The sequence below is a fragment of the Lycorma delicatula genome, chromosome 11 (assembly GCF_047948215.1).
Source record: "Lycorma delicatula isolate Av1 chromosome 11, ASM4794821v1, whole genome shotgun sequence".
Classification (NCBI taxonomy): domain Eukaryota; kingdom Metazoa; phylum Arthropoda; class Insecta; order Hemiptera; family Fulgoridae; genus Lycorma; species Lycorma delicatula.
In genome coordinates this window covers 52,703,490-52,730,558 of record NC_134465.1, presented here as the reverse complement: position 1 = coordinate 52,730,558, position 27,069 = coordinate 52,703,490, and the positions used below count along the sequence as shown (strand labels likewise).

Genomic DNA, 27,069 nt, shown 5'->3' with positions numbered 1-27,069 from the left:
AATGTTGGTAATAAAACTTGGAAAATTGTTATATCTTTTAGGTAATAAATATAACACAGAATTCCAGTCTGTTTTTTTCCAATAATATTAACTTGTTAGTATTACCTTTTTCTTTCTTTTTCCTGTTTAGCTTCCGGTAACTACCGTTTAGATAATACTTCAGAGGATGATATGTATGAGTGTGAATGAAGTGTAGTCTTGTACATTCTTAGTTCGACCATACCTGAGATGTGTGGTTAATTGAAACCCAACCACCAAAGAACACCGGTATCCACGATCTAGTATTCAAGTCCGTGTAAAAATAGCTGGCTTTACTAGGACTTGAACGCTGGAACTCTCGATTTCCAAATCAGCTGATTTGGGAAGACGCGTTCACCACTAGACCAACCCGGTGGGTTTGTTAGTATTACCTAAGAAGGGTTTTCTTTCCCAATAAATACGCTAATATTATTATGAATGAAATAAGTAAATTATGAAGAAAATGTCGGGAAATAAATGCGCTTAGTGACTTATACAATTTAATTTATTTTATATCCAGGGAAATATTTTTTGAAGGATATATAAGTTGGATTCTGCTCAGACATCGCAAGGTGAGAATTCTTCAAATACATTAAATTTACAGTTTCCTTTCCTATATACGACTGGTAAATTTTTTTTAAGATGTGAAATTTTTGTCGCATGTTTTCAGTCAGAAATTTAAATTGTATCTGACCGATCTTTAAAAATTTATAAGGTTCTCAGAAAAAAAAATTATTTTAGTGAAATTTTTAACAGTTAAAAAAGCTAACAACACTGTTGTAGGACTTTCCCTGAACGTGGCTTTAGCCGCGTGACGGGAAAGTCTTACTACTGTAGGTTGTTTGATGCACGGCTTACACAGACAGTTTATTGTAAATTATTTAATTTTATTTAAATGTAATAGTTATGAAATAATTCTAATTAAAGCGCACGCGTATACCGTAGTTAATTCTTGCGGGTATGGCGGTACTAGCGGCGACGGTCGGCACTAACTAAATTTATTTCACAATTTACATAAAACAAATTTCGCTTGTACAATATCGGCAGACTGGAGTAGCCGCGAGTCTTAACGCGGTAGGTACCGAGTTGACCGGGCAATCGAGTTCGAAACCCTGCCAGACGTAGTTACTTTTTTACACTTTAAATTTAAATATAATTCATTTATTTAATTCTTCCGTTCACCTGTGACTTCACAACGTAGCAGTAGTTTTAGAGTATTTGTTTGGGGTAGGGGTGCGATTTTGAAAGAATAAAATTAATATTTTTATTTTTAATTAACAAATATGCGTAACGAAAATATAACCTTGATTAGATGAAATCTCGAGATGCTGAAGGTGATCTTGCTTTACAGTCTTACCACCTTGACCTTTTTAGTTGAAAATACAATGGCATTAATTCCCCGTATATGGAAGTAATCTGGCCAAGTTTAGTCAAAATCGGTCCAGCAGTTCTGGACATCGAACACATAAGAACATCCGGAAAATTTTCATCCGGTTTTTTTGTGTTACATAAGTGAAGATATTGTGAAACCCGCATATGCCCAAATTGGATCGATTATAATACTTTTCCTTTTAAAGCTATAGTTCTACTGCAGAGCTAGATAGGAAAGTAAAAGTTTAAAAGCACGTAAATATAAATTTTTATGGTAATGATAAATAATAATTAGACAATTTAAAGAAAATATTTGTGCAATTAATTTAAATTTCTGAATTTTTTCATGCGGTATATGATGGTTGTGTTAAGTCAAAAAGTAGTAGTAAGACAATATTATTTTTTTTTAGAAAAAAATTCTTAATTAATTTATTGAAAATTCAATAACTCAAAAGAAGTTTGGTAATTAAATAAGGCCACTACTGTAATTGTTATTATAAACAAATTATTAGCTTAAAACTCATTTATAAAGTAACATTACTTAATACATTCGGAACATCAATAAATGTGACTACAGAAGCAACAAATTATTTCGTTACAGGGATATATAAATAAAATTAATTCAAGAAGCTTGGATTTTGCTTTTTATATATGTGTAAGATTTTTCATTTAATAATACTTCACGTTTAATACTAGTAAGATTAATCACTTAAAATTTGAATTCTAAAGTATATATATTTACATATATGCTAAAACGTATTTTTCTGTTTAATTAACCATTTTTTTTAATATTTCTTTTTAACTATTACATGAGATTTCTGTAATATTAGTTGTTTTTTTTTCTTTTTTATTATTAGTTAGATTTTTCATTAATTGCGAATAATTGAAAGTTTTTTATATGTATGTATACGACGCTTTATTCGTCATATCTTGAATGAAACATTTTTCTTTCGAACATCTTTTCCCAGGTAACGTTCAGTATTTTACTGTACTTGTTCCTGTAGGTTATATGTATTATAAGCATATTTATATATTAATGTAAAATTTAATGCTAGTGGCCGCTGCCGTGGTTGCGACCACCCGGGCTTGAAGGGAGGGGGTCTGGCCGTGTAGCAGATGCGAGAGTAGTAGAAGCGCCATATATTGATTTTTAATAAAATAGGACAAGCACAGTGCAAGTGGTGGTGTATATAAGAGAGAAAAGAAGGGGTAACTTCTCTTCCATCTGACATTCTCCTGTTCTCTCTCACACATATTCTCTCCCCTTTCCCTTCATGTTTCCTCTTCCAATCAAATCCACCACCACTAATCATCCCCTGCTTATTTTCCTTTTTCTATCTAATCGCATTTCTCCTCTCTTTTCTTTTTAATCTATAAAACTGTTCTTAAATATATTAGGTTGTATTTACAGCGCTTTTTAATATTTTTACTGGATAAAAATGTTGTACATTTTATTCTACCTTTTTCTTTTATATCATATATTTATTAATTAATATTAATACTAGATTTTATTTATATTTGAAACGAAGAGGTAAATTTATTTGATCTGTTTTTAGTCAGATTTATTTTCATGATGTATTTGTATAGAAAATATATAATGGCGGACATATATTAAACAGAAATTTTTTTTTGTTTTTCTAAAACGGGCTTAATTTATTTTTTTTTTTGTTCATATATTATTTATTTAAACGTAACGTTTAAGAGTTCATGACGATTTTGATTAATAATTTAACCTTTTTTTAAAAAAGATTTTAAAATTATTGTACAATTAAGTTTTTCTGTTAATTTATTTTATGAGTATTTTTTTTTTTTTTGTATAAAATCGCTTATAAAAAGTTGCATTTTTTTCCATAAATTTGACAACAAAATAGAACAGGTGCGGTTATGGCAAAAACAAATGTTTTTTTTTGGGTGGGGGCAGTGACAAAAAAGGGAAAACAACCAAAATTGTCATAAAAGAAAATTTTTAAGCTATATCGTTAAGAACAGTGGAAATAACGAGACCGATAAAATAATGTGCGTTTAAATATTGAAGTATTAGAAAAATATACGTAAGTAAACGTAATAAAATTCAAAAGAATAAAAACATAAATATTATGATTAGCAGCACGAACCAGAAGAGAATTTATGCTTAAAGAACTTTCTGATATATATGAACTTTGATTTAGTTAGTAATTGGACAATTTTAAATATTTTTGCTTTGTAGTAGCAAATTATTGATTATATTAAGCAGATGAACAAATAATTTCGGTTCTGAGTTGTAATGTTACAGAAGAAAAATTTAAAACTTAGTTCTGGTTAATTGGTGTACCAATTAAAGACGATTTTATGATTAATATAAGTATACAGAAGTTTTTTGGCGAATTTTTTTTAGATGGACAAGTTTGAAGTTGGAAAGTTTATGTTAAAAGAAAAAAAAAGAAGTATTGACAGCTTAAGTTATGAATGTATAAAACTGGTTGTAGAGGGTGTAGGAAATAAGAAAGAATTTTAGATTAAATGATTACGTACCGATTAGAAAGGAATTAAGTGTATGTTACCCGTCAAACGACTCCAGACAAATACTTAATTTACCAATAAGTAGTACAGTCTGATAAAAATTATTTTAATCTTGCCATTAAACTTTCCTTTTTATGTTCAATAACTAATTATTTTGCTATTTAAAACTGATAAAACCGTTTTGGTTTTGTTTTGTAGAGACTGTATTTATTTTAAAAACGTATTTTTTCTCCTAAAAATTTGGTTTAGTAAAGGGTAGGGAAAAGGAAAAATTTATATTTCATTTAAGAAACATCGTTTAGTTTTATTTTAAGTTATTATGTTTTATCTTACCTATTGATTTTAATTAAAGTTTTCTCTTAGAATGCGTTAATTTATTATGTTGTTAAATAACATAATAAATTAACAACAATTATTAACATTAATTACTTCTTCGTGCGTTTTTTCATGAAATTGAAAAACTTTTTTCCTTCAATCATAATGTATTATAGTAAAGGTTGTCATTTCCATTTAAAGTAATTCTTTAAAGGATCTAAGGAATAATTTTTTTTAATTTATTTTAAATAACTAAATTCTCTGGGTTTTAAATTCTACATTTTATGAACATGAATTTATATTATTTTTCTATTCAGATATATGTTTTATTAAATTATATTGGTTTGATATGTGAATTAAACCACGTTTTAAAAAAGAGGATTATTTTGTATCTGTCTGGAAAGAGGTGAAACTGGAAATTATGGACTATCTTTATAGAAACACCGTCGTAAAATCAGTCGAAAATAGAAATGTGTAGTGTGTGTGTGTCCTTGTTAAAAAATAAAAATGAAATCGATACAGAATGAAATAATTCATTTTATAGGTAAATGCAATAATTCATATTGAACACGTTTAATTAAAAATGGGTGAAGAAAAGACGTTATTTAAATATTAAAATAAGTGATCGATAAAATATTTTTCTGTGGAAAAGAACTATTTTAATATAATTTTTAAATATATTTAAATTGCATTAAAATGGTTTAATAATATTTTTGAAATTGTAAAAGAATTATAGTGGGCCGAATAAAATGGGCTTTTGCATTAGGAAATTTATGTTTAAATGAAACTGTTAAAAATATTTAATTTATTAAAACCTACGTTTTAAAAAATATTTGCATATTACACCGGTATATCTATCGTTGTCATTTGACGGCCATTTTTTTTTTGTACCTTGAAATTCATTCTGATTTTTTTTTCAAGGTGCCTTAAGATAAGATGGGAATAAATCAGTATTATTTATATATTTCTTATTCAGGTGTAAACACAAAGCGGTCGTGTAAAACTTCGTAAGTATAAAAATTGTTGAGCCTGTTGTTCGGCTTTCGACCACGGGACCTTCCGGCTAAAAGGCTGGATACAGTTCACTATGGAAGTAACTTTTTATTAATAATAATTTTTTACAACCCCCCCCCCGCCACACAATGCAAATCAAGGGACATTCTTAGTTTATGTAATCAAAATCAATGCACAAAGGTTAACCGTTCATTCAGATTACCGCAGTTTAAAATTCATCTTGTTGATGAAGGAAATTATTAATTATAGCTTTAAATACTTTATTACTATTTATTAAAATACATTATTCCTCTATACTTTTCTTTGTCGCTTTTAATAAATTTTAGTACTGAAAGTACATTTCAGCTTCATTTTAAAATTTTGGGGAAAAATTAAATTATCTTCTTCAAATATCGAATTTTATTTATTTATAATTTCATTAACTTGTTGGTTACTGTGTTATTCTATCTGATTTTAAGGTGTGTAGTATTTTTTAAACCTTTTAGTTTAAGTGATAAATAAATATCTCCTTTTTTCAATTTTATCTCTTGAGGATTAATTTTAAGCTATAGATACTGAGAATTTTTTTAAAATGGTACTCTAAGTTCCACTTTAAATGTAGCCCGTATCTGTTAACTTTAAAATTTTCATTTAAAGCTGTTTTATGTAGGTTAAGATAATTATTATTTTATTAAGTTTTTTTTAGTGACCGTATATATATTAATTATTCGCACAATTTTTCTGTTGTTTAATATTTTAAAATCTAATTTAATTTTTGAACCAATAAAAATTTTAATAACTAGATATTTCTACTATACATTAAAAAAAAAATGAAGTTTGTGGGTCATTCGAGGTGTGATTAAAAAACGACAATTTTTTATTTTTGGCGCTTTGTCTTTTCGACCGAGTAGAGAAATTAAGACGGATTTTATTATAAATGCGATTTATTTTGTTTGAAAATAACTGTATAGAGGGTTTGCGTTTGAAGTGAATAAATGAAGATATATTCAGAGTATGCTTTTTGCAAGAATTTTATGTTGATACTAAAGATTTATAGGCAAAACACTTCAAAATCCGAATAGTTGGACATACATTAACAGCCGATGAAAATATCGACGTAGTACATTGTGTTCAGTAATCATCAAATCGCTATCAGAAAAGTTATTGATGAGGTGGGAATTTCATATTTATTGTTCGAAACCATTTTTTTTTTTTTAATTTTTGGTATGAAATGTGTAGCAACAAAATTTATTCCAATACTGTTGAATTATTAACAAAAGCAACATTGCAGAACAATTGTTAATTGATATCGTGTTAATGATTCAGAATTATTCAATGTTTTTGTAATGGTTGTACGATATTGATATGAAGGTCTGATCATTTCGTTAAGTTTCCTGAAGAACCAATAGTTGGAAAAAAACACGCCAAATTGGATTGAATGTTTCTGCTATATTTTTTTTCTGTTGCACCCGCTACGGATTCTTACCTCAAGGTTGGTCAACAAACAGTACAGAATTGTATAATAAGACAAAGAAAATGACCGCAAATGTGAATAAACAATCTTGAATTTTTGAACCCAAGATATAACGCTTCATCTTGTTGCACTGCACTTTGTGATTATTTAACCAAGAATTACACAATACTGATGTCGAAACTATTAAATATAAATATTCTCCTGAGACGGCACTGCGTGCGGCTTTTTCTTGTTACTAATGATCAGTATAATATTAAAACTATATTACGGTTTGCGACGATAGATAAAATAAAGAAAAAACTCGATTAGTGGCTCAAAGCTGTTCTAAAACATGATTTCCACAAATGTTTTTAGGATAGGAAGAATCTGGCATACAAAGTATGGTCCCATGTACGGGAGACTACTTTGTGATGAATTTTGTACCAGGGAAAGATTTCAGAATTTAGTAAGCAATAAACATTTTAAACCTGGAGATATTGATACAGTAGAAAACTGCATCATATAGGTCGATAAAATTTTCATCTTGAAGGTTCTGGTTTTGTTTGCCGATTAAATTAGACATTTTTTCTAATTGCAATTCAATTATTATTGGCATATTTAATGTAATAAATGTATTTACTTAAATTAATTAATAGGTACTATGTTAAATGTTTGTTATGTAAATTATTGTTAATACAAGTTAATAAAAGTGTTATAAAATTTAATAGCACATTAATCCGGTTATCAGTTCCTTGTTAGTGCTCATTAAAAAAAAAAAAAACTAATTCCACAGACTTTTTGTATTTAAATAAATAGTAAAGAGACACATCTTAAATTATTTCTATGAATATTCATAGAATAAAATAAAAAAAGATATGCTTATAATTTGACAAAAGTACTTTTCGCTCAATGTTAATTTATTTTCTATTCATTATTGTGATTAATTTTATGGAAATGCCGGATTCTATTTATGCAGGATATTTTTCTTAGTTTCTATTTTTCAGGAGTTTTTTTAGTATATTTTAAATCGGTAGTTAATAGTTTTCAAGTTAATCGTAAATATCACATTTCTTTAGTTGTATAATAAATATATGTATTTTTCTTAATGTTTTCACTCCTTTTCAATGGCTTTTTTTTTAAAACTAAAAATTGTTTTATTTTGAGACGGGTAAAAAAAATACCTACGTGTTTTTCCCCACTTAGTAATCTAATAATGTTGCTGTGAAATCTAGCTTTTCATCTGTTCGTTGACCGCTTGCTATATTAGTAGCAGGTTTGTTCATCCAGTGTTGCCAAACTTATGGTAATCGTATTCGTTTGGGTTTTGGTTTTTTTTTTAATTTCATGAAGTATTACTTATCTTATAAATATGGACTAAGAAACATAAAATATATATTATGTAGTTTTGGAACTATTTTTTTCCTATACTGGAATTATAACCTTGAAAAAACAAATAAAAAATTTTTTCTTCAGCTTATATATATATATATAAAAGAATATAACAAAAGTTTGAAGTGTAATAATTTTTTATCTTGTTTTTCATTTATTTGGATCTTTAATGTATTGTAGGAATAATATTGTCATGAAAACCGTTGTCTATCGTATTCCTGATTTCCTTATTTAATGTAATTTCTTAGCAATAACAATATAACTAGTTCACAAAATTTATGCGTATTATTTGGTGTTTTTTCTATTCTAAAGATAATGTTAAAAAAAAATCCTTGCTTCCTCGACTGCGTTGTACGAAATGAAAGTAGTCGGATTGTTGCAAAGGTCAAGGTCTGTTTTGTACTAGGTCGTGTGTGACGTCACCTTCTAACACATCGTAATTGTGATCGTGTCCCGTATTTGTTTAGCTACTTGTTTTACTAATCAGGAATGACACATGTTTGTGTCCTGTATATATATATATATATATATATAGATAGTGTATTTATTTTATTCTTATAATACTAATTTTAAAACCGCGTTTGAAATTATGGTGATTGTCATAGATGGCGTTATTGTATGTTCGACTAACAAATGTAACTTCTTTAAAAGCGACAATTCTTAGTTTTTATCTAGCAGCGGCGTCGGGCTAGTCTTTCCCACCATTTCAGCGTTGCGTTCGTATGCTGCCGGCCCTGAGTAGGAGAGCCAGCGGGTCGCTTGCACGAGTTTGTTGGTTTGGGGGGAGGGTTATTAATCGTATGCTTCCGTTATCATTCGGTTCTTTTCGTTATAATTTAAATCGGCGTTGTTTTTCATGCTGCTCGTTCTCACAGTCTCTCGCTTATTCTTTCTCTCTTTAAACCCTAGCGTTCTCCGTCTTCAGCTTTCCATTCCCCACCAATTTATATTTCCCCCTACTCTTTTTTTTATTTATTTATTTATCCGTGCCAGAGACTCGTATATACGTATATCTTCTTTTGCTCCTTGTTCGTTGCTTCGCTCCTTCTTTCTGTCTCGGTTTATCACTCCCTCTGCTCTTTTGCGTGTTCTCTTTCCACCTTTCCCCTTCTAGTTTTGTTTCTAGTCGATTTATATATGTAACTCGGCGGTGGCTTCTATTCCCTCTTGTTGAAAACATGAGAAAATATTGTAATTCTTTATTTAATTGATTACGACTTATTTTACACTTTTTTTCTTTCAGATTATTCCAATAATCGTATGTAATAGAAAAAAGAAAATATTCTTGTAATTTTAGCAAATATTATTTGTGAAACATTATGTATATTGGATAAGTTTGGAATTACTGATTTATTCCCTTTTTTCATTTTTAATAGTTAAGGTCTCCTCCATTGATGTAATTATTTGTTTTCTAATCGTTTTAACATAAAGGTACATATTTTAATGATATATTTCCTCGTTGGTTTTCGTATATGTAAAAATTAAATGTGTTTTACTTATATAAGTTGTATAAGCTTTTAAAATAAAGAAAAAAATTCCATTAACCGGTTTGATTTTTAGAAATTATTAAAAAAAGGTAAACTTATTCCATTTCTTCGGGCCGTTCTTAGTCCCGGTACAATCTAGTAGTACATCTTTAACAATATATGTACTATTTTTTATTTTGAAAAATTTCCTATCTGAACAAGTGACTGAGGCTTTGTATGAATGTTATATTAAATATTTTCTAGATTTAACAGAAATTGGCTAGGAAACGTTTTACTGCTACTATGTATTTTGGTACCGTCTAAAAAAAATCTATGAAGTTAAAAATATTAGAATACATCTGATTGGCAGGCAGTCTTGCTGGGAGATGGCGTAGTATTAAACACTATTATTATTTAAAATATATATTTTATTATTTCCCTGATGGTTTTAAACTTTAAAAAAATATTTTTTATGCAGTAGTTATGTAAGATTGTATTATTTTTTTTTAAAGGCTAATATTGTTTTTGCAATTTGTGTGATCCTTATTTGTGCAAAACATCATTGAATAACAAAAAATTTTAAAAATAAACTTTAATTTATATATTACTTGCCATTACCCAACTCATCTAAGGTTTTTTATTAACATTGGATATTTTGCCTCCTTAAACTGATGTTGGTTGTTCAATATACAGTTGGTTTATGTGACATTTCTCCAAACAATGAATCTTTTGTTACGATTTTATCATCTCATGCATAATTGGTCTAGTAATGAAGTCAGGACTGCTTTTATAAAAGAACAGTTGTATTTGAATATTGTTAAGTAGTAATATTATTACTTTTATCAATATTAATAAAAGATAGTTGGTTGTAAATGACTTGTTACAAATACAGTATGTACATAATTAATCAAATAACTATTTAATTTAGCTCCATTGATAATGAATATTTTTATTCAAGACCTCATTTTCTGAATTGTTGCAATTCAACATTAGTATTTTTAGAGGAAACATGTTTAATTCAGTTGTCAATTAATTATTTCTTCAACATTCATATTTCTATTTTTGAAGTAGTTTGTTTTTCTAAAGTGTGATTGATATTCTGCTTAATTGTTTGATAGGTGAGTGAACAAGTTTTTCTTATATTTTTTCTTTCATTCAAAGTTCCAATCGAGGGTTTTTTTTACCTATCCGATTACATTTTAAATGTTATTTTTAATTTTTACTTTCTGTTAATATAAGTAAATCCAATTGCTTCAATTGAAGTGTTAGTTAATATTAAAGTGTACAGTATTACATCACAATAAATTATTGTATTCGTAAATTAATTTCCATGAAGATATATAAAAAAACCTTTATGATGTATCATAACTAAAGAGGATTGTGTTGACTGGTGTTACCAGTTTTAATTAAATTTAACTTTAGAAGAAACTTATTTATACAATTAAATTGAAAATATTGCTTTTAATTCCATTCGTGTTGGTGTGTGTATAGACTTTTTTGAGAGAGATTTTTGATACGCTACACTTGAGTCATCACCTGTACCACAGATGGTATGAATGTTTTAATATATTTATCGCAGTTTATAAAAAAAGCTGGCTATAATAAAAAACTGTTGGATTATTTTTTTTCTTTGAAGTTTGTCAATTACATAAATTTTTCCAAATACGTGTTAAGAATTTTTTGTAATTTACAAAAAAATTATATATTTTTTTAGTATTTGTCAAGTAAATTGATTTTTAGTTTTTAATTAAAAAATTTTTCTCAGTAAGTAATCCACATTATTTGGAGTTTTCTTCTTCTACTCAATGGAGACAATATATGTAATGAATTTTGTTTCACAATCTATACGTTATTTCTCTTAGTGTTACTACATATATTGTATATTTAAAACTTGAGGTATATCTAGTATTAATAAGTAGTTTACCTACTTCGTTACCTTTGTTTCAAATTACAAATTCTAGTTGTGAACAGAGTAAAGATATTAGCATTTATAGATGCGAGTATCATCGTCTGTATTTAATGTGCTTGATTTTCTGAAGTACAGTAACAGTATTTGGTTCACTGAAGAACATGACAAATCATTTTCTCCTATAAAGCTGTTGTGAAACATTGTTATATTTTTTTTAAATATGCATGCCATTTTTTTAAGTGATTTGTAAAAATGTCATCTCTATTTCTAATCTTATGATCTTTAAAAAGTTTTACTATTTAATTGAATGCTTTAGATAGTTGGTACACTGATATATGTTAATTATGTTGAATTATATGTATATATAAAATATTTTTAATGAATTTTTGGAGATATATCATAATATAAATTTAATACGTACACTTCGGTAATAAAATCTGGATAATAATATTTATGGGGTCCTGGAGAAGACGTTTCAACTATTTAGATGCATAGATCACATTTTCTCCCATAATAGTGAATGAAATTTTGGTGCATTCAGAGTCATGTTTCATTAATGATGAGTATGCTTTAAGTAGGTATCAGATACTGTTATTTCTTGATGAATTGTTGGAAGAATAAATATTGCTGGGGAGATGTAAATATGTTGCTTTGGGCATTTTTACCATTCTTTGAGAGTGTTACTGTAATTCCATCTTACAATTGTTACAAATAATGCATTTTTCTTCCTATACTGCTCCTTCAATTTATTTTTATTTTCAAAGTATTCAGGTCAAAGTGTAGACTGTGCACCGTAGTCTTTTATCTGTAAAATCCTTTTATTTGATTCTCAGTCAGGTATGAAATTTTCTTTTTTGCTACAAAATTTCTACTCCATATTCCCAAGTACGTGCTTAAAGTTTGTATAGTAGATTTAATTATCTACAACAAAAAAAATCTTTACTTTGTAAGTAATTATATGTGTTCTAATAGTGTATCAAAGTGTTTAAATTGTGATCATTAAACTCCTTCCTAGTTGTGTTTTTTTTTTTTTGTAACCCTTCCAAGTTAGTGTAGTGTTTTATCAGCTGTAATTAGGGTTCCTAATCCCTCTGTATATATTTTTCTGTACATAAATATCTACATAAGTACGCAATTTTATTTTTACACATTATCTGTGTAAAGAAATTTACTGTGCTTTTTTTCTTGTTGTTTTTTTTTGGTTTTTTTTTAAAGATATTAATGAATAATTAAATTTATATTATTAGATAATGGTTTTTTTATGGTGTGTGTGTGTGTGTGTGTGTGTATATATATATATATGAAATATTTGTTTTAGATAATTTAAATCTTATCTATGATGATTATTACTTCTTTATTTTTGATAATAATCTATGAGAGAATTCATTCTCTTTATTCATTTATATACTGTTAAACGATTAATGCAGCTTTTTTAATTTTTCTTTTTTTACTCCATGTATCATTTTATTAGGAAAATTAGTGTGTAGGTTTTCTGTGTCGGTATTTATTTTGTCTTGTTTTTTTTTTTTTAATTGAAAAAAATGCAATATTATCTAGGTAATCGGTATTTACTTATTTGTGCATTTTTGGTACATTTGAACTTTGTGACATGTGTGGTAAGCTTTTAGCTATGGGGGGTAATCTCTGTTTATTTATTTATTTTTATTGTTACATTTTGGTATATATATATATTTTATATATATATAAAATAAAAAAAATTACATTGTCCTGAATTGAATCGATATATATTTTACAGTTGACCCTACCTTAAACGAGATACTGTTTTGTTGTAAATGAAATTCTTAAGCAAAACTTAATAAAACAAGTATAGATGGTTAGAAGCATTTAAAGTTATCGCAACAAAATAAAATGTTTAAATATATTAAATGAAAATTGTTTAATTTAATTGTGCAAAAAGTTACATATAAATTTATTTAAAAATAAAAATGTACGATACTTTCTTGTTTGTTAATTATCTATAAGTCCAGCCATATTCTTGTTTTCTCTTTACTTTTAACAATCTTATTTTTATATTACTTTTATTGTATCTGTGTTGATCTTGCAGTTTCACCATTGATCTGTTTGACCTCATCTATCTTCAAAATTACAATCATCCGAGTTACAATTCTTTAATCCTATGAAATCATATAAAGAAATTTTTGCATCATGGAAATTTTCACAGAAAATCTATACAGTTTAATTATTATTATTATTGTAAAAAATCTACTTGTCAAGTTAGAAATCTCAACAATCGGATTTCAATAATGTGCCATGAATCGGTTCTATTCTTGTTGGACCATAAAATCCTGAGTATTAAGACTTAAGTTGTGACCTTAAAATTTAATATTAAAATGAAGTAATCTTTACGTAGATTAAAAATATTTTTAATATTAAAAATGCTAATTATAACTTAAAATAAAAAATTACGGTTGTAACATCTACTAAAATTTAGTTTAATTTTTGCTTGCTGTTTTCAAAAAAAATTTCAGTAGAATGCATTAGAAGAATGTGGGTCGTTGCAAGTGAACTGCAGATTGATCCCACAGTGAAATTTTTAATTAAATACAATGATGACTTTATATTAACAAACTTAATACATTTGCACATAAACTGAAGTATATACTATAGACGGGCTTAGAAAAGTTAAAAATCTGATTTTCAAAAAAAAATTTATTCCTGGATAATGATTGTTTTTTTATTTATTTATTTATAAATCATTAAAAACAGTTCTTGCTCTTTCTCTGGCAACATAGCGTAATATGATTTTTTTAAATTGCATTTTAGAGTTGATTTGTAGATAAAAATTCAAATAAAACTGTTTAATTGTTTACCACTAATTTGTAATTATTTATTTATTTTTTGTAAAATTATGTGCAATAGGAAACTGATAGATTGCAGTTTACATAACAGTTTAAAACCTACGTGAAAAAAAATATTTTTATTACAACTTGAGATAATTCACTTAACAATACAAATAGAACGTTTGTGATAATTAACATAAATTGCTTCTAATAACTCTAATTTACGTTGTTTTCACCAGATTTGAGCAGTCGCTAGCAAAAGCTTGTTTAGAAAGCACAAGAATTATTAATGAAATTCCATGTACAGCACATAGATTACTTTGCGTGGACCGCTTCTCGCTTGATTTACTCTGGTTAATAGTTTTCGTATTTTCTGGTTTTCGATAAAAATATGTGGGTACAGAACAATAAAACAAAACTAAATCACATTTAATGGTAGGAATTTAATAAATGCTCACTACGTAGATTAAAAAGTGGAATAGATATATATTTATTCCACTTTTTTTATGTAAATTAAATATTTCTTCTGTTAATGTTACATTTTTAATCAGAATTTTTTTTTTAAGATTATCAATTAATATACATATATGATGATACAATTATTTGTAAATTAATAAAATATAATCAAGAATAAATGTGCAGATAATGTTTTTTAATATCGCATCTTAATTCAATTTTAATCTTTTATAATATCACATATTATTAATTAATTGCTTCAAAGTTGTATTTTTAATTAGTCTCTGAATAAAGTTTTTTTGCTACACTCTTCTACATATATGTATTCACACGTTATTAATAACTTGAATAATAGTAATAATTATATTAATTATTATAATGAAATTAACATTACATAGCATTTGAGCGCTTAAATTGGAGTGTAAGTGAAAATACTTTTTCTTGTTTTTCACACCAATTATAGACTTGTGATTATCTGTCTTGAAGGTGGTTACACCTCTTTTCCTTTATTCTACTGAAATTTTATTCCCTTTTTTATTTTTAAATAAACCCCAGCGCATTTTTAAATAATCCTCCATTTGATAAGAGTCTGAAAATTTTTTAAGTTGTTTTTTCTAAATTCTTCTGGTTGAACTTCTGTTTTCTCAAACTCTTAAACTAGAGTTTTTTCAAATCTCTATTCCCATTTTTTTTTAAATTTAATGCCTTTCGATCTTTAACTTTTTATTATCTTGGAGCTCATGTTTCTTCACAGTCATACAGTTACAATTCATATTGATATAGACTTACATTCCTACATTAAATAATGTTTCCTCATCCGTTGCTATTCTGGTTTTTTTTTTTAATCTTCTGTTAACATGAGTGAATTATTTATTATTGTAATTACTTATCTAACACTAGTTTTCCTATGTTTTGTAGTTTGTTAAAACCGTGACATTACAAATCTTATATATTTTCACCCTACAAAATTGATTTTTTTACCCATTGTTAAATAGCCAACCATTTACAAATATATTAAGTCTGAAAAAATCATTTTATTTATTTTACATTTGCATTCTCATTTTCTCTTCTCTGTCAACAGTAATAATCTATATTTTTTATAAAATTCTAAACATTTTTTTTTTCTTTTCAAATATGACTCGTTTTTTCTCATTAGCTGCTAGATATTTTTTCTGAGAAAGTAGTTACGTCTGCAAATTATAATGGAATAAAGTAATGTAAACTCTAAACCCAGTACTTTTCCTCATTACCAATGATAAAAACAATATTTGCTTTTTTTTTTACTGTTGCTGAAAGCCTTACCAGTCAACTTATTTATTTAAAAATCAATACACCATTAACATTATTACGAAATCAATAAATTAACTGTGTTCAAATATGCACATTAAAAATCTGTATAATTAATTAGTTAATAAGTAGTTGAAAAGTGAAAATATTGGATTGTTTTGTTAACTTTAAGTTTATTTTTGCAAATCTCTTGATTTTCTCTGACTATTCATTTGATAGATTTTTTTTACTATTATTAAATAGTTAAATTTGTACTTAAAAAAAAATTAATTAAATAATTAATTTAATTATAAGCATATAAATAATGTTACCAAGTTTTGTCTCTAACTTGACCAGACTCAAATGATAGATTTAGGAAACAAGATTTAGAGTTAAGTAGTTTGATTCAGAAATCAAATCTTCATAAAGGTGTCACTTGTAAATATTATCCTCGTTACTGCCTGTAAAAATTTATTGAACACTTTTTCTTAAGAAATTTTTTATTTTTAATGGTGAACTTAAGTACAATGGTTTTTTAGATCTTGGATTTTGAAGAATTATATATATATATATTTGTGGATGATCTCTTGCAAAGTTTATATTGTTTACAATTTTTGTAGCACGCGTATCAGTATCTTTTAATGAATCTGCTTAATCTTTATCATTAACTTTTTATTTATTTATGTATGTTTTATGGATTTTTTTGTATAATGAAGGTGTAATATCTACATGATTTACACTGGTAGTAGTAATTTGTGTGTTTTTATTGCAGTTTTTAAAATTTTTAATACATCATTTGCAAGGTGAGAAGTAAGCTTAACATTTACAGTTAAGTTTCTAATAAATAAATTCTTTAATGGCGTTAAAAATTTGGCTACTCAAAAATTATGTGGCTATGTTAACATATTTCTCTCCCCTGCCATATCAATTACTTTAGCCAGGAATTTTGCAATTGAAAACCATGTTCTTGATTATTTTGTTTTTAATTTTATGCACGTGGAATTAAATTCTAAATAAAGAAAAAATATATGGAAGTATGTTTGCCGATATTTAAAATTAATTTTATGATCGCCATTATTTTATTTTTTTTGTCCTGACAGAGCAGAAGCAGAATGCCACGCGTCGCAAAGGCAGACGCGAAGCCTCGTGGTCGTATGACCGCGTACGCCTTCTTTGTGCAAATATGCCGTGAAGAACATAAGAAGAAGCACCCGGAAGAGAACGTCGTATTCTCAGAGTTTTCCAAGAAATGTGCTGAACGATGGAAGGTAAGTGAATTAATATTAATATGTTAAGTACATTTCTGTTTTTCCTTTTAATAATTGTTTTTAAATTTTATTTTATGCTAGATTAATTAAATTTTAATTGTGCAATTTAATTATTAGGTAAATATACAGTGGTAAAGTTTCGCTTGAAACATATTTAATTTTATATATATAAACATTAAAATTTTTCATGTTGTATATTGTATTACTTTTGTTTATAAGTATCTTCAGTTTATTTATAGCATCTTTAAAAATTATTCTTTAAATTAACAAAAGTGTTTTGAATCAAGTAGATTATTTACTAAGTTGTGGAACTATTTCTGAGCATATGATATCACTTTTATATTCATCTGGTCCTTAAAAGTTACACTATAATTTAAAATTCATCAGTAATATATAATAATTGTTTAATAGAAACCTGGATGTATAAAATAGCTTTCAACAGTTTGAAAGAAAAAACTAACGAAATATAAAAATAATTTTTTTCAATGCAGGTATTTTGTTGGCTCATTTTTTTTACACAGTTTCTGATAGTGTAGTTGTGAAAACTATTCATTTTCTCTTTGTAATGATTTCACTGCTGTTGTACTAGAAGTTAGATTTTTCTTGATTGAAAAAACATAGATTATATTTACACAGATGAACATGTTTAGCTTTATCATAATAGTGTTATTCTTATGACAGGCGTGTGCAAATTATTGGACCTGTAATTTTTAAATGAATTTTTGAAATGAAGTTTGTAAATCTTTAAAATAATATCAATGAGTTTATCGCTCGATAAAAACGTAAAATTTGAAGTTAAAGATAACTTTGGTTAATCTGATCTCAACCAAAAGCATCGTATTCTTATTATAATGCGCTTTTTCTATAATTAGGTGTAGAATGCCTGTTCTGCTTATAATATTGCACATAAAATTATAGCTTTTCTTAGCTTCATTATGGATCGGTTCGTTCATTTGATTCATTTTAGATTCAAATCTCCTATTAAGTGTTCCATATTTCATGTTGCAGAATTTTCACAAATTTCCATTCACAAGCTTTTATGGACATAATATGAATAAATCAGTATATATCATATTTTGCATTTTATAATAATCGTTTCACCAAAGCAGTAGTATCATTTCAGCTGGATAGTTTCTCGTTAAATTCCCTTATAGGCCGATTGTTTTTAAAACTATATTGAAGTATTGTACTTAAAAACAAAAATGTATCGATAAAGCTTTTTGAAACTTTTCTCTTGTCCAAAACTAAATTGTTCTGATCAGAGTCATTCTAAGTGTAATTTTATCATCCCGTTATACTTTATTAAAAGCTTAGTGGAGTAGTTACCGTGTTGGCCTGTAGAACTGCTAAACTGCGGTGAGGAATCATCTACTGGATAAATTCAAGCCTACTTTTGATAATAAAAAAATAAATTTTCTAGTAATTTTATTAATTCAAATTATTGACTGTAAGATGACATGAAATTCCCATCGCATATTTGTGTTTTACGATAATGTTTAATGCAAATGCACAAGTCAGTAGCACAGCTGACTTGTGTCAAATGAATCAAAATATTTCATTTGCTGTAATTATAAGTTTATTCAAATGAAATCTGTTTAAGCGTATGTATAAATTATTATTACTGTTATAAATAGAAAGTAATTAGTTGTACCCGTAAACAAAACACACTGGATTGGTCTAGCGGTGAACTTGTCATCGCAAATCACCTGATTTCAAAATCAAGTGATCTAAGGTTCTAATCCTTGTTAAGGCATTTACTTTTATCCGGATTTGAATACAAGATCGGGATACTCATGCTCTTTGGCAGTTAGATTTCAATTAATCGAACATCTCAAGGAACGGTCGACCTGAGACTGTACAAGATAACACTTCATTTACATTCATTCGCATCATACTCTGAAGTAATACTTTATAATTGGTTCCATAGGGTAAGCAGAAAATAATGTACTTGTAAAGTAATTAGTTGATAATATTAGGTTCACGTACTTGGACATTTGGTGAAATTGGTATGTATTTTCTAGCTTTTTAATGAAGATAGTTCAAAATTTCAAAAAACAGTATAGCTGCGCATAATATATTCCAAGAAGTCTTTATAGATATGCTTGGAATGCATAAAAAAAATCTACGTTAATAATTGCTAGTGTAATTTGGATTTAAGAAATAGTTATATGGTTTTTGTTTTTCAAATTCTTTGTTATAAAATTGCTTGTTTGTCATTATTTTGCTTTTGTCTTGAGAGAAATTTAACGATTTGAAATGACAACAGCCTGTAAATAAAGTGGATTAGTATGAAATTGCACTGTGTTTAAGTAGATGATGTCATATTAGTTCCTTTATGTATCCTTAACAGCAAATTGTGCAGATATGATTCGTATCGCATTTTGGTCATCCGACATTAGGTTAAATTTTATATTTGTCAAATTTTTTCTCTTGCGTATATATCTGTGATCAGTTTCACAGATCACCTCATTGTAGTTAAGATTAATTAACCTTGATTTTCATAAAATATTCTCAGTATCATCGTACATTATGGGATGAAGTCATCCTGAATTAATATTTCATGTTCAGAACTATGTTTGGTCAAAAACGTTAGTTTCACACTATATAATTAATATTAGTTTGAGTATAAATCGTAAACAATATCAATCTGTAGTCAAGGGTAGTTTATAAGTAACGACTTTTCAAAATCCCTGCATTAAAGATATTAATATCATTAAAGACTTGTTTAATATACGGATTGCCGATAAAGGTTGGTTTTTACCGGTGTGTTTACAATTGTTTTAACTCTGTTTCAGTCATCATGTTAATGATTTTCTTCTCTTTTATTTCTTTGATTTTTGATCGGTGATGTAAGCATAAATTGAAGAGTAACGGCCTGTTGCTCGGTATTCCAAGACTATCCCGTCTTTACCTGCAGAAACCGCATAATTGTGAAGTATTTTTATTAATCTTTGAAAACCGGTTTATTATATATCTAGTTCCATTCGCATTTACATCGTTATTCACAGCTATTTACTTTTTACGATTTATTCTAAGAAATTTTATAGTTCTGTTGGATCCCAGTTAGAAGTTATAAGTTTTGGATTTTGTTGAATGTCATACTTATCAGACATTCCTTCACCTTTTTTTTTTTTTTTTATGTAAAGGTTATTGCAGAGGTGATTTTGAAAAAAAAAATCATTTAACCTCGTGAAGTTAATTTTCATTAAATGAAATTCCATTCAAATTTTTAAATCAGTCAGTTACGTTACAAAAAAGTAATATTAGGTACAGGATGTTATAAAGTAACAAGTTGATCATGTCACCTATTGTGTTTGTGTATATATATACATAAAATATGCCCAGGCAGCGAATATTTTTTTACCAGTATGGGACATGCCATGTAATTATCCAATAATTATGTGTTGAAATTGTACAAATGTTAGTTTTACTTAGAATTCTTCCGAATTAAGGTCAACTGTAATTATTGCGTAGACTTCTGAACGGTTTTTTTTCTACCTTACCTTAGCCCCTCCAACATAGAACATGGTTTCTAAGTTTTATATCAGACTAAACTGATAACAAATTTTAATAGTGAAAATAAACTGTTACCGTTCATTTCACACACATCCACCGCTTACTTTCCAGTATAGTAGATTTAATTAGAGAATTTTGATCGTTATTCTCCAGTATGTTTGTTCACACCCAATAAATTAATTTTGATAATTAATATTATTAATAATGAAACTGCAGAAGCTATTGTATTTAATAATCCCCATTTCATTAATAAAAATTATGTTTATATACATCCTTCAGTTTGTTGTGCAATCTTTTATTGATTTATTCATTTTTTTTTAACAGTTTAGCCAACCACTAAATCCAGTTTTTTCTCCTTTTATATTTTTATTATCGTGTAACAGTAAAACTTTGTAATATTTTAGATGGTTTAAATAAAAATAGCATCTGTTTTAATTGTTTGTGTGTTAATTCATCGAATATGAATATATATAAACTCCATCTCTGAATAAGCAAACTTTGAACTCTTTAATGGTATTTTTGGTTTTATATATTTTTTCCATCTTATAATTCTTTTCGTTGGCATTTATAATTTTCATACTTTATATATTTTAAATATATTTAAAAATTCAAATGATATGTGAAATGCGAAAAGAAAGAAAAATGAACAGAATTTCATACTTTTTTTTCATGATTTCTGTTTATAACAGCTGAGAAATATGCTGAAAAAATTAAATATTGTTTAGAGTACAAAAATTTTTTATTTATATAAAAAATTACCAGGTTTCAGATTACTATATCAAAGATATAGTAAATTAGACCTTATTAGTAGAAATATTTTCATATAACTCTTTTTGCTTCAGTTTAAACAAGGCAAGGGTCTTTTTAGTGGTTCTATTGTCAAATGATGAAAAAAAATCTCATTAATTTACTTAAAAGTAAAAAATTGTCAAAGATTTTCTACACACAGTATTTAAATTTAAAAATGTTTTATTTAAACCTGTGGAAATTTCTATTACATAAATATATGCTCAAATAATTTTCATTATAGTATTACAAATTTTGTAATTATTTTATTTGACATCTTTACATACTTAATTTTCTATTACTTCATGCATATATATTTATATTTTTGTGATTGGTGATCAGTTTTTTTTTACAATGGTTTTTCTTGATCATTTCAGAGTTAGATTTTTCTTTTCTATCCATGGGTGTTTATATCCTTACCTACACTTATTACTATCGGGTTTACATATATATATAGTTGAAGGAACATGATTCATATTCATATTTATATCCATGATTCATATATATATATATATATATATATATATATATATATATATATATATATATATATTGTTAAAGAAACATGATTCATGCTATTCTGGGCATCAACAAATCCAGATGAGAGCAAAGTTCGAACATCGAAAAACATTTTTCATATATATAATATTATTTTGTCATGAATAAAATACTTTTATATATTTTATTTATCTGCTGAGACATTTTGTTTTTTTAAATTGTAAATTTGCCAATCATTACTTAAGATTTAACAACATAAATTCTTTTTAAGCAGTTAGTTTGTTTTAATTATTTTATTTATCCAAATTTCTTAATATTTATTAATTGTAGGTGTACTTCGTTTTTAAAATAAATTTCACACATTCATAATTAATATAAAACAAGAAATTTTACGAGATGTGGGGAAGCCCATTGAATAACACTATTTGAATATAAGGCCGTGTCCTGGGAAAATTTACCGTGCGTCATTAATATTGTAGCGATAAAAGATTTTAAAATAGGGTAAAAAAAATATGTTTTAAAAACAAAATTTTCAACGCCAAGTAGTTTTTTTTTTTAAGAATTACATTTATATTAAAAACATGCCGGGTCTGTAGTTAATAGGAGGGTACGAGTGCTGCAACCAAAAGAGAAAGAGAGAAAACGTATGCGAGTTAGAATTGAATGGTACGATACGTCGGATTAGAAATTGTTTAGCGAAATCGTTTTGTAAGAAGGCTCAACCGTTGCGGAGTGAAAGTTTTTCGTATTCTGTGTGTGTGAACGATCGTTGTAGTAAATCATGTTTCGTGTTTCATGCTCACGCTTATTTATTACTGTATATGATATACCAGTCGGTTCCTGCTTTTTGCTTTTGTTTCACTCGGCTTGATTTACGGTAAGCGGTTCGATGGGTTGAACTGCAAGTAGAGAGAGAGAGCCAAGTATGTGTTAGTGTGGCCGAGCGGGTCCGTGCATCATTCGATTTTTTATTTGATGAATTAGAAAAAAAAATCCGTAGTAGTATGAGTTTTTACAAAATACTTTTTTGCTGAACGTTTAATCGGTTCATAGAATTACGAATCTGTTGAAGGAAGTTTGATTCAGTCCTTACCTCGATTTCTTTTTCAATAAATAACATGAAATTATGTTATCGTATTCTTTTATATGCAAGATCTCGATTTTAGTTTTGTCACGTATTCACCACACCTCAAATTAAAAATTTCTCTGAATTTTATATCGGTAATAGAAACAGTAAATTGGGTGTGTAATGGTTTTTAATCGATTCCAAAAAAAAGTTAATTTAAAAAATATTAATTAATTCGTTCAATTTCGACTTTCCGAAAATAATACAATTTTCTTAACCCCATTTGTTGAAATTAAAAATTACCCCGCGGGATATATATGTATAGGGTAGGGTCCCAGTGAGTAACTTCTGGGTAGGGAAGGATGGTTTTACCGGAGGCTAAACAGGAAAAAAAAGGGAAGGATGGTTATTTTGAAAATTAGCTAAATTAATAATAAATAACAATTCTCGATAATAATGCTGAGTTTGCCATTAAAAATATGAAATTAAATATTTTGAATATTGATTTTTTTTTGTATTTTAGTAAGCTTAAATTTAAAACAAGTACAACAGTTAGAAATAAAGTTGGTTAAGGTACCATAAAAATTCCAAAAAAAATCGAGTTTGGGATTTTAGTTAAAAAATATATTGAATTATAAAAAATAATTGTTAAATTACTAAAAAAAAATTTTTTTCAAGGAAGAAATTTGCCCTATTTTTTTTTTTGTGATTTTTCTAATTTTACCTTGGAGGTGGAGACAGCAGCTCCATATAGCACTGAAAGTACACAAAAATTAGAATGTAAGGCCACATTCAAAAGAGAATGGGGGTCCCGGCTGAGGAACTTAGTTCCGTTAATAAAAATAATAATTGTCGGATGGGAAAAAAAATTACAGGTAAAGGTAGATTGTCAGAAAAAGAAATAAATAACTTAACAGTAGTTTTATAATGTTATCAGGCAAAATTTGTCTAGTGCAGATCAGATGAAGCGCGCTATTTGGGCGATATACTTTCACCGTACATCAACCGACAAAAACCCAGCACATAACCTCTGCCCTTCTGTGGATCAAACTTGTTATAAATATAGAAAAGCTAAAATACAAGGAAAACTATTATGTTCACACAAAAACCCCATACCTCGGGCAGTAGATACATTAATCAATCCAGTATTCAAAAGTTTGGCTGAACTAGAGCAGTTAGTGAAATGTTTACATGGATTGACAATGAGGCGTTCAACTATATCGTGTGGACGCGAGTCACTAAAACGGTGTTTGTTGGACTGACGACTCTCATTTTGAGTGCATGGTTCAGTAATAAATTTTAATGATGGAAATGCTGGGCGTATTAGAGTATTACAAAAAATTGGTTTGAATCCGGGAGTAAACGCTAGAAAGCGTTAAAGGAACTTGACAGCCGGTATCTTTTAGATGCAAAATGTAATGCACAAAATTTCTATATAAATAAAGGAAATCAAAGTAAACTAATGCTGATAAAGAGGAGGACGCTGATAATCCATAAAATGGAGCAGGAATTTTTTAGCAATATGGTGAGTTATAAAACGCATACTTTTTTTAAACTTAATGTTCCGAAAGTTGTGTTTTTTAGTATAAATGTTGCTTTTTCTTAGGATTGGTTCAAGGTAGGTGTCTAAAATTTTTACAGTAGTTTTCTAGGGTAGATATACATATATTGAATTTTTTTTCAGCACAAAATTTGTAATCCTAAGGTGAACGTAAACAAAAATTTTTTAGTTTGATTTTCTCATGCGTCTGGAAACAATTCAGCAGCATTAGAAAAGATCCAAAGGATATATGCAAAAATTCAAGGTTGTAAGCTAATAGAGCTGAAAAAAAGGAACATGAATATAGTAAATTTTAACATGGGGAAGATACAAGGTACCATGTTGACCTTAAAATCAGACATTTTTAATGGTCTTTTCGATTACCGATTATTAATAGATCTTCATAGATCTAGAGGAATTATTATTTTAAAACAAAACTATTTGAAAATTGTTTATTGATATATCTGTATTGCATTTATTTTTTCAACGAACTAGCCGTTCACTATTGAATTCAATATGCGCGCGTGTGTGTGTACCCTTTTTATTTCTGATTTTGATTACGGATTCGATTAAGTATTCTAACCCCCGTCGGGAATTCACCCTTCTCGTAAAGATCCCGGTCCCCACGCCACTCGATTAAGCATCGTTAGAGGATTACTAAAATACACGAATGGCCGTCGCGTTCACCTCAAAATGGCCGCCAAAATTAAAATTTTGTTATCATTACATAATAACGGTGTAAGCTATCAAGTTAGTTCAAACGCGCTAATGTATGGTTCACTAAAATTCATAAAATATGTAAATATCAGTTTTTTTAGTCAGATGTAACACCCCAAAATAACGGAAAAAATAAACTTTTTAATAAAAATAACTTAAAAAACAGCCGTAAAACTTGCCAGAACACGAGGTAAATAAGTTTAGTGTACTTAGCGTACGTAAAAGTTAAGGGATAATAACTTAAGAAATGAATTAATATTTGAGAGAACAAGTAACGATAATAAAAATGCTCGTTCGGGAAAATCTTGCTAGACTTTTCATTGATAACTTTGATTTCATGCCGTATTGACCCATGGTTTGTTAATTTGTTTTAATTTCAGTAACTATTTAGCGTTTTAAAGTTTCGTTTTATTTTTTAATGTTTTTTTTTAAATACGTTCTTTTTTTCTATAAAATAAAAATCCTGATACGACTTAAAAAAATCTGCTACCATTATCCTTTACTAGGCATTTTTAAGAACTTCAAAAGTGATTCGTAAAATACTTACGCCAAGAATGAACTGAGAATTTTTTTTTTATTGTAGAAGTTATGTATATTTTATCCTAAGTTTTCCCATTAATTTTCGCGGAAAATACTTTTCCCTAGATATACGAATGTTTTCAAATTTTTATATATATAGTAATTTTATATTAATTCAGCACCAAGCTATGTTGACGGCATACACAAATTTCTAACATAATTAAATTGTCCTTATAAAAGACAGAGTTTTAATTTATTATTAAAAGAAATTTTACCTAAAATTCGGGGGATTTCTTCAGCAGAATCATGTAAACCTGTCTATAATTTATTTTCTGAATATTTGTTTATATATCAACTAATAAGTGCGTCTTACAACTGGAATGAATCTGTGATCGATTTGTTGAGAAATCTACTAAATAATGAATTGTATTTTTTTTCTCCATATAGCTCTGAAATCGTAAATATAAATTACCTTGACATATTTTTGGCAGTATATCATCTCGTGCGAATGAAAAATTTCGAATGATTTTTTTTTCGGTTTATAAATACAGGTAAGTTATCAACCTGTAAGACGAGAGATTTTGGTTAAATGCAATATTTTGTTTATATAGTCGAAACGGTTAAGTGTCTACTAAAAGTAGGTTAACCGATAATTTTTCCCTTACCCTTGTTTCGTATATCGAGCAAAACAACCCTTTCGTGAAAGGTTTTCTAAAAAGAAAGGGGAGCACGGCGGTAGAGAGAATCGGCATCTTTTTCAACATGGAATATTACCTGGCCTTATGCCAACAGAGTGTATCGCACGGCGTCGACGATCACTGAAGGCTAGCGGCTAGAACTTAATAAGACAAGAGGGTTTAGAGAGGACGTTATCGCAAGGGGTAATAAATAAAGAAGAAACTAAGACTAGAAATGTTAAACGGACGTTTCATAAATAAATACAGTGATGGTAATGGTGGCGAGGAAGAACAGGTAAAATGTCACGATACTATTCGTTTAACAGCATGACATTAAGACTAACATCTACGGATGGATACGAAAGAATATCGTAGCGAACGGGTGGTGGTTTTCATTACTTATTTTATATTATGTTTCCTTAACATTGGTATTTGTTGATTGATTTCATACGGTTATGAAATAATAAATTTGAAAATAAATTACAGAACTTGCACATAGTAAAATGTGGTCGGGTGATGTTTGTTTATATATATATATAAAAGTAA

General features: G+C 27.7%; 1 protein-coding gene across 2 annotated transcripts in view; it reads left to right on the top strand.

Annotated features, from left to right (window-relative positions):
• The window catches only part of Dsp1 (Dorsal switch protein 1), a 161,862-nt gene that overhangs the window by 85,198 nt on the left and 49,595 nt on the right, over positions 1 to 27,069 (top strand). For both annotated transcript variants that reach the window (XM_075378983.1, XM_075378982.1), the window contains exon 2: positions 17,037 to 17,204. In XM_075378983.1, coding sequence (XP_075235098.1) covers positions 17,049 to 17,204 — 156 coding nt within the window. In that variant the 5' untranslated portion in view covers positions 17,037 to 17,048. The remainder of the gene's footprint in view (positions 1 to 17,036; positions 17,205 to 27,069) is intronic.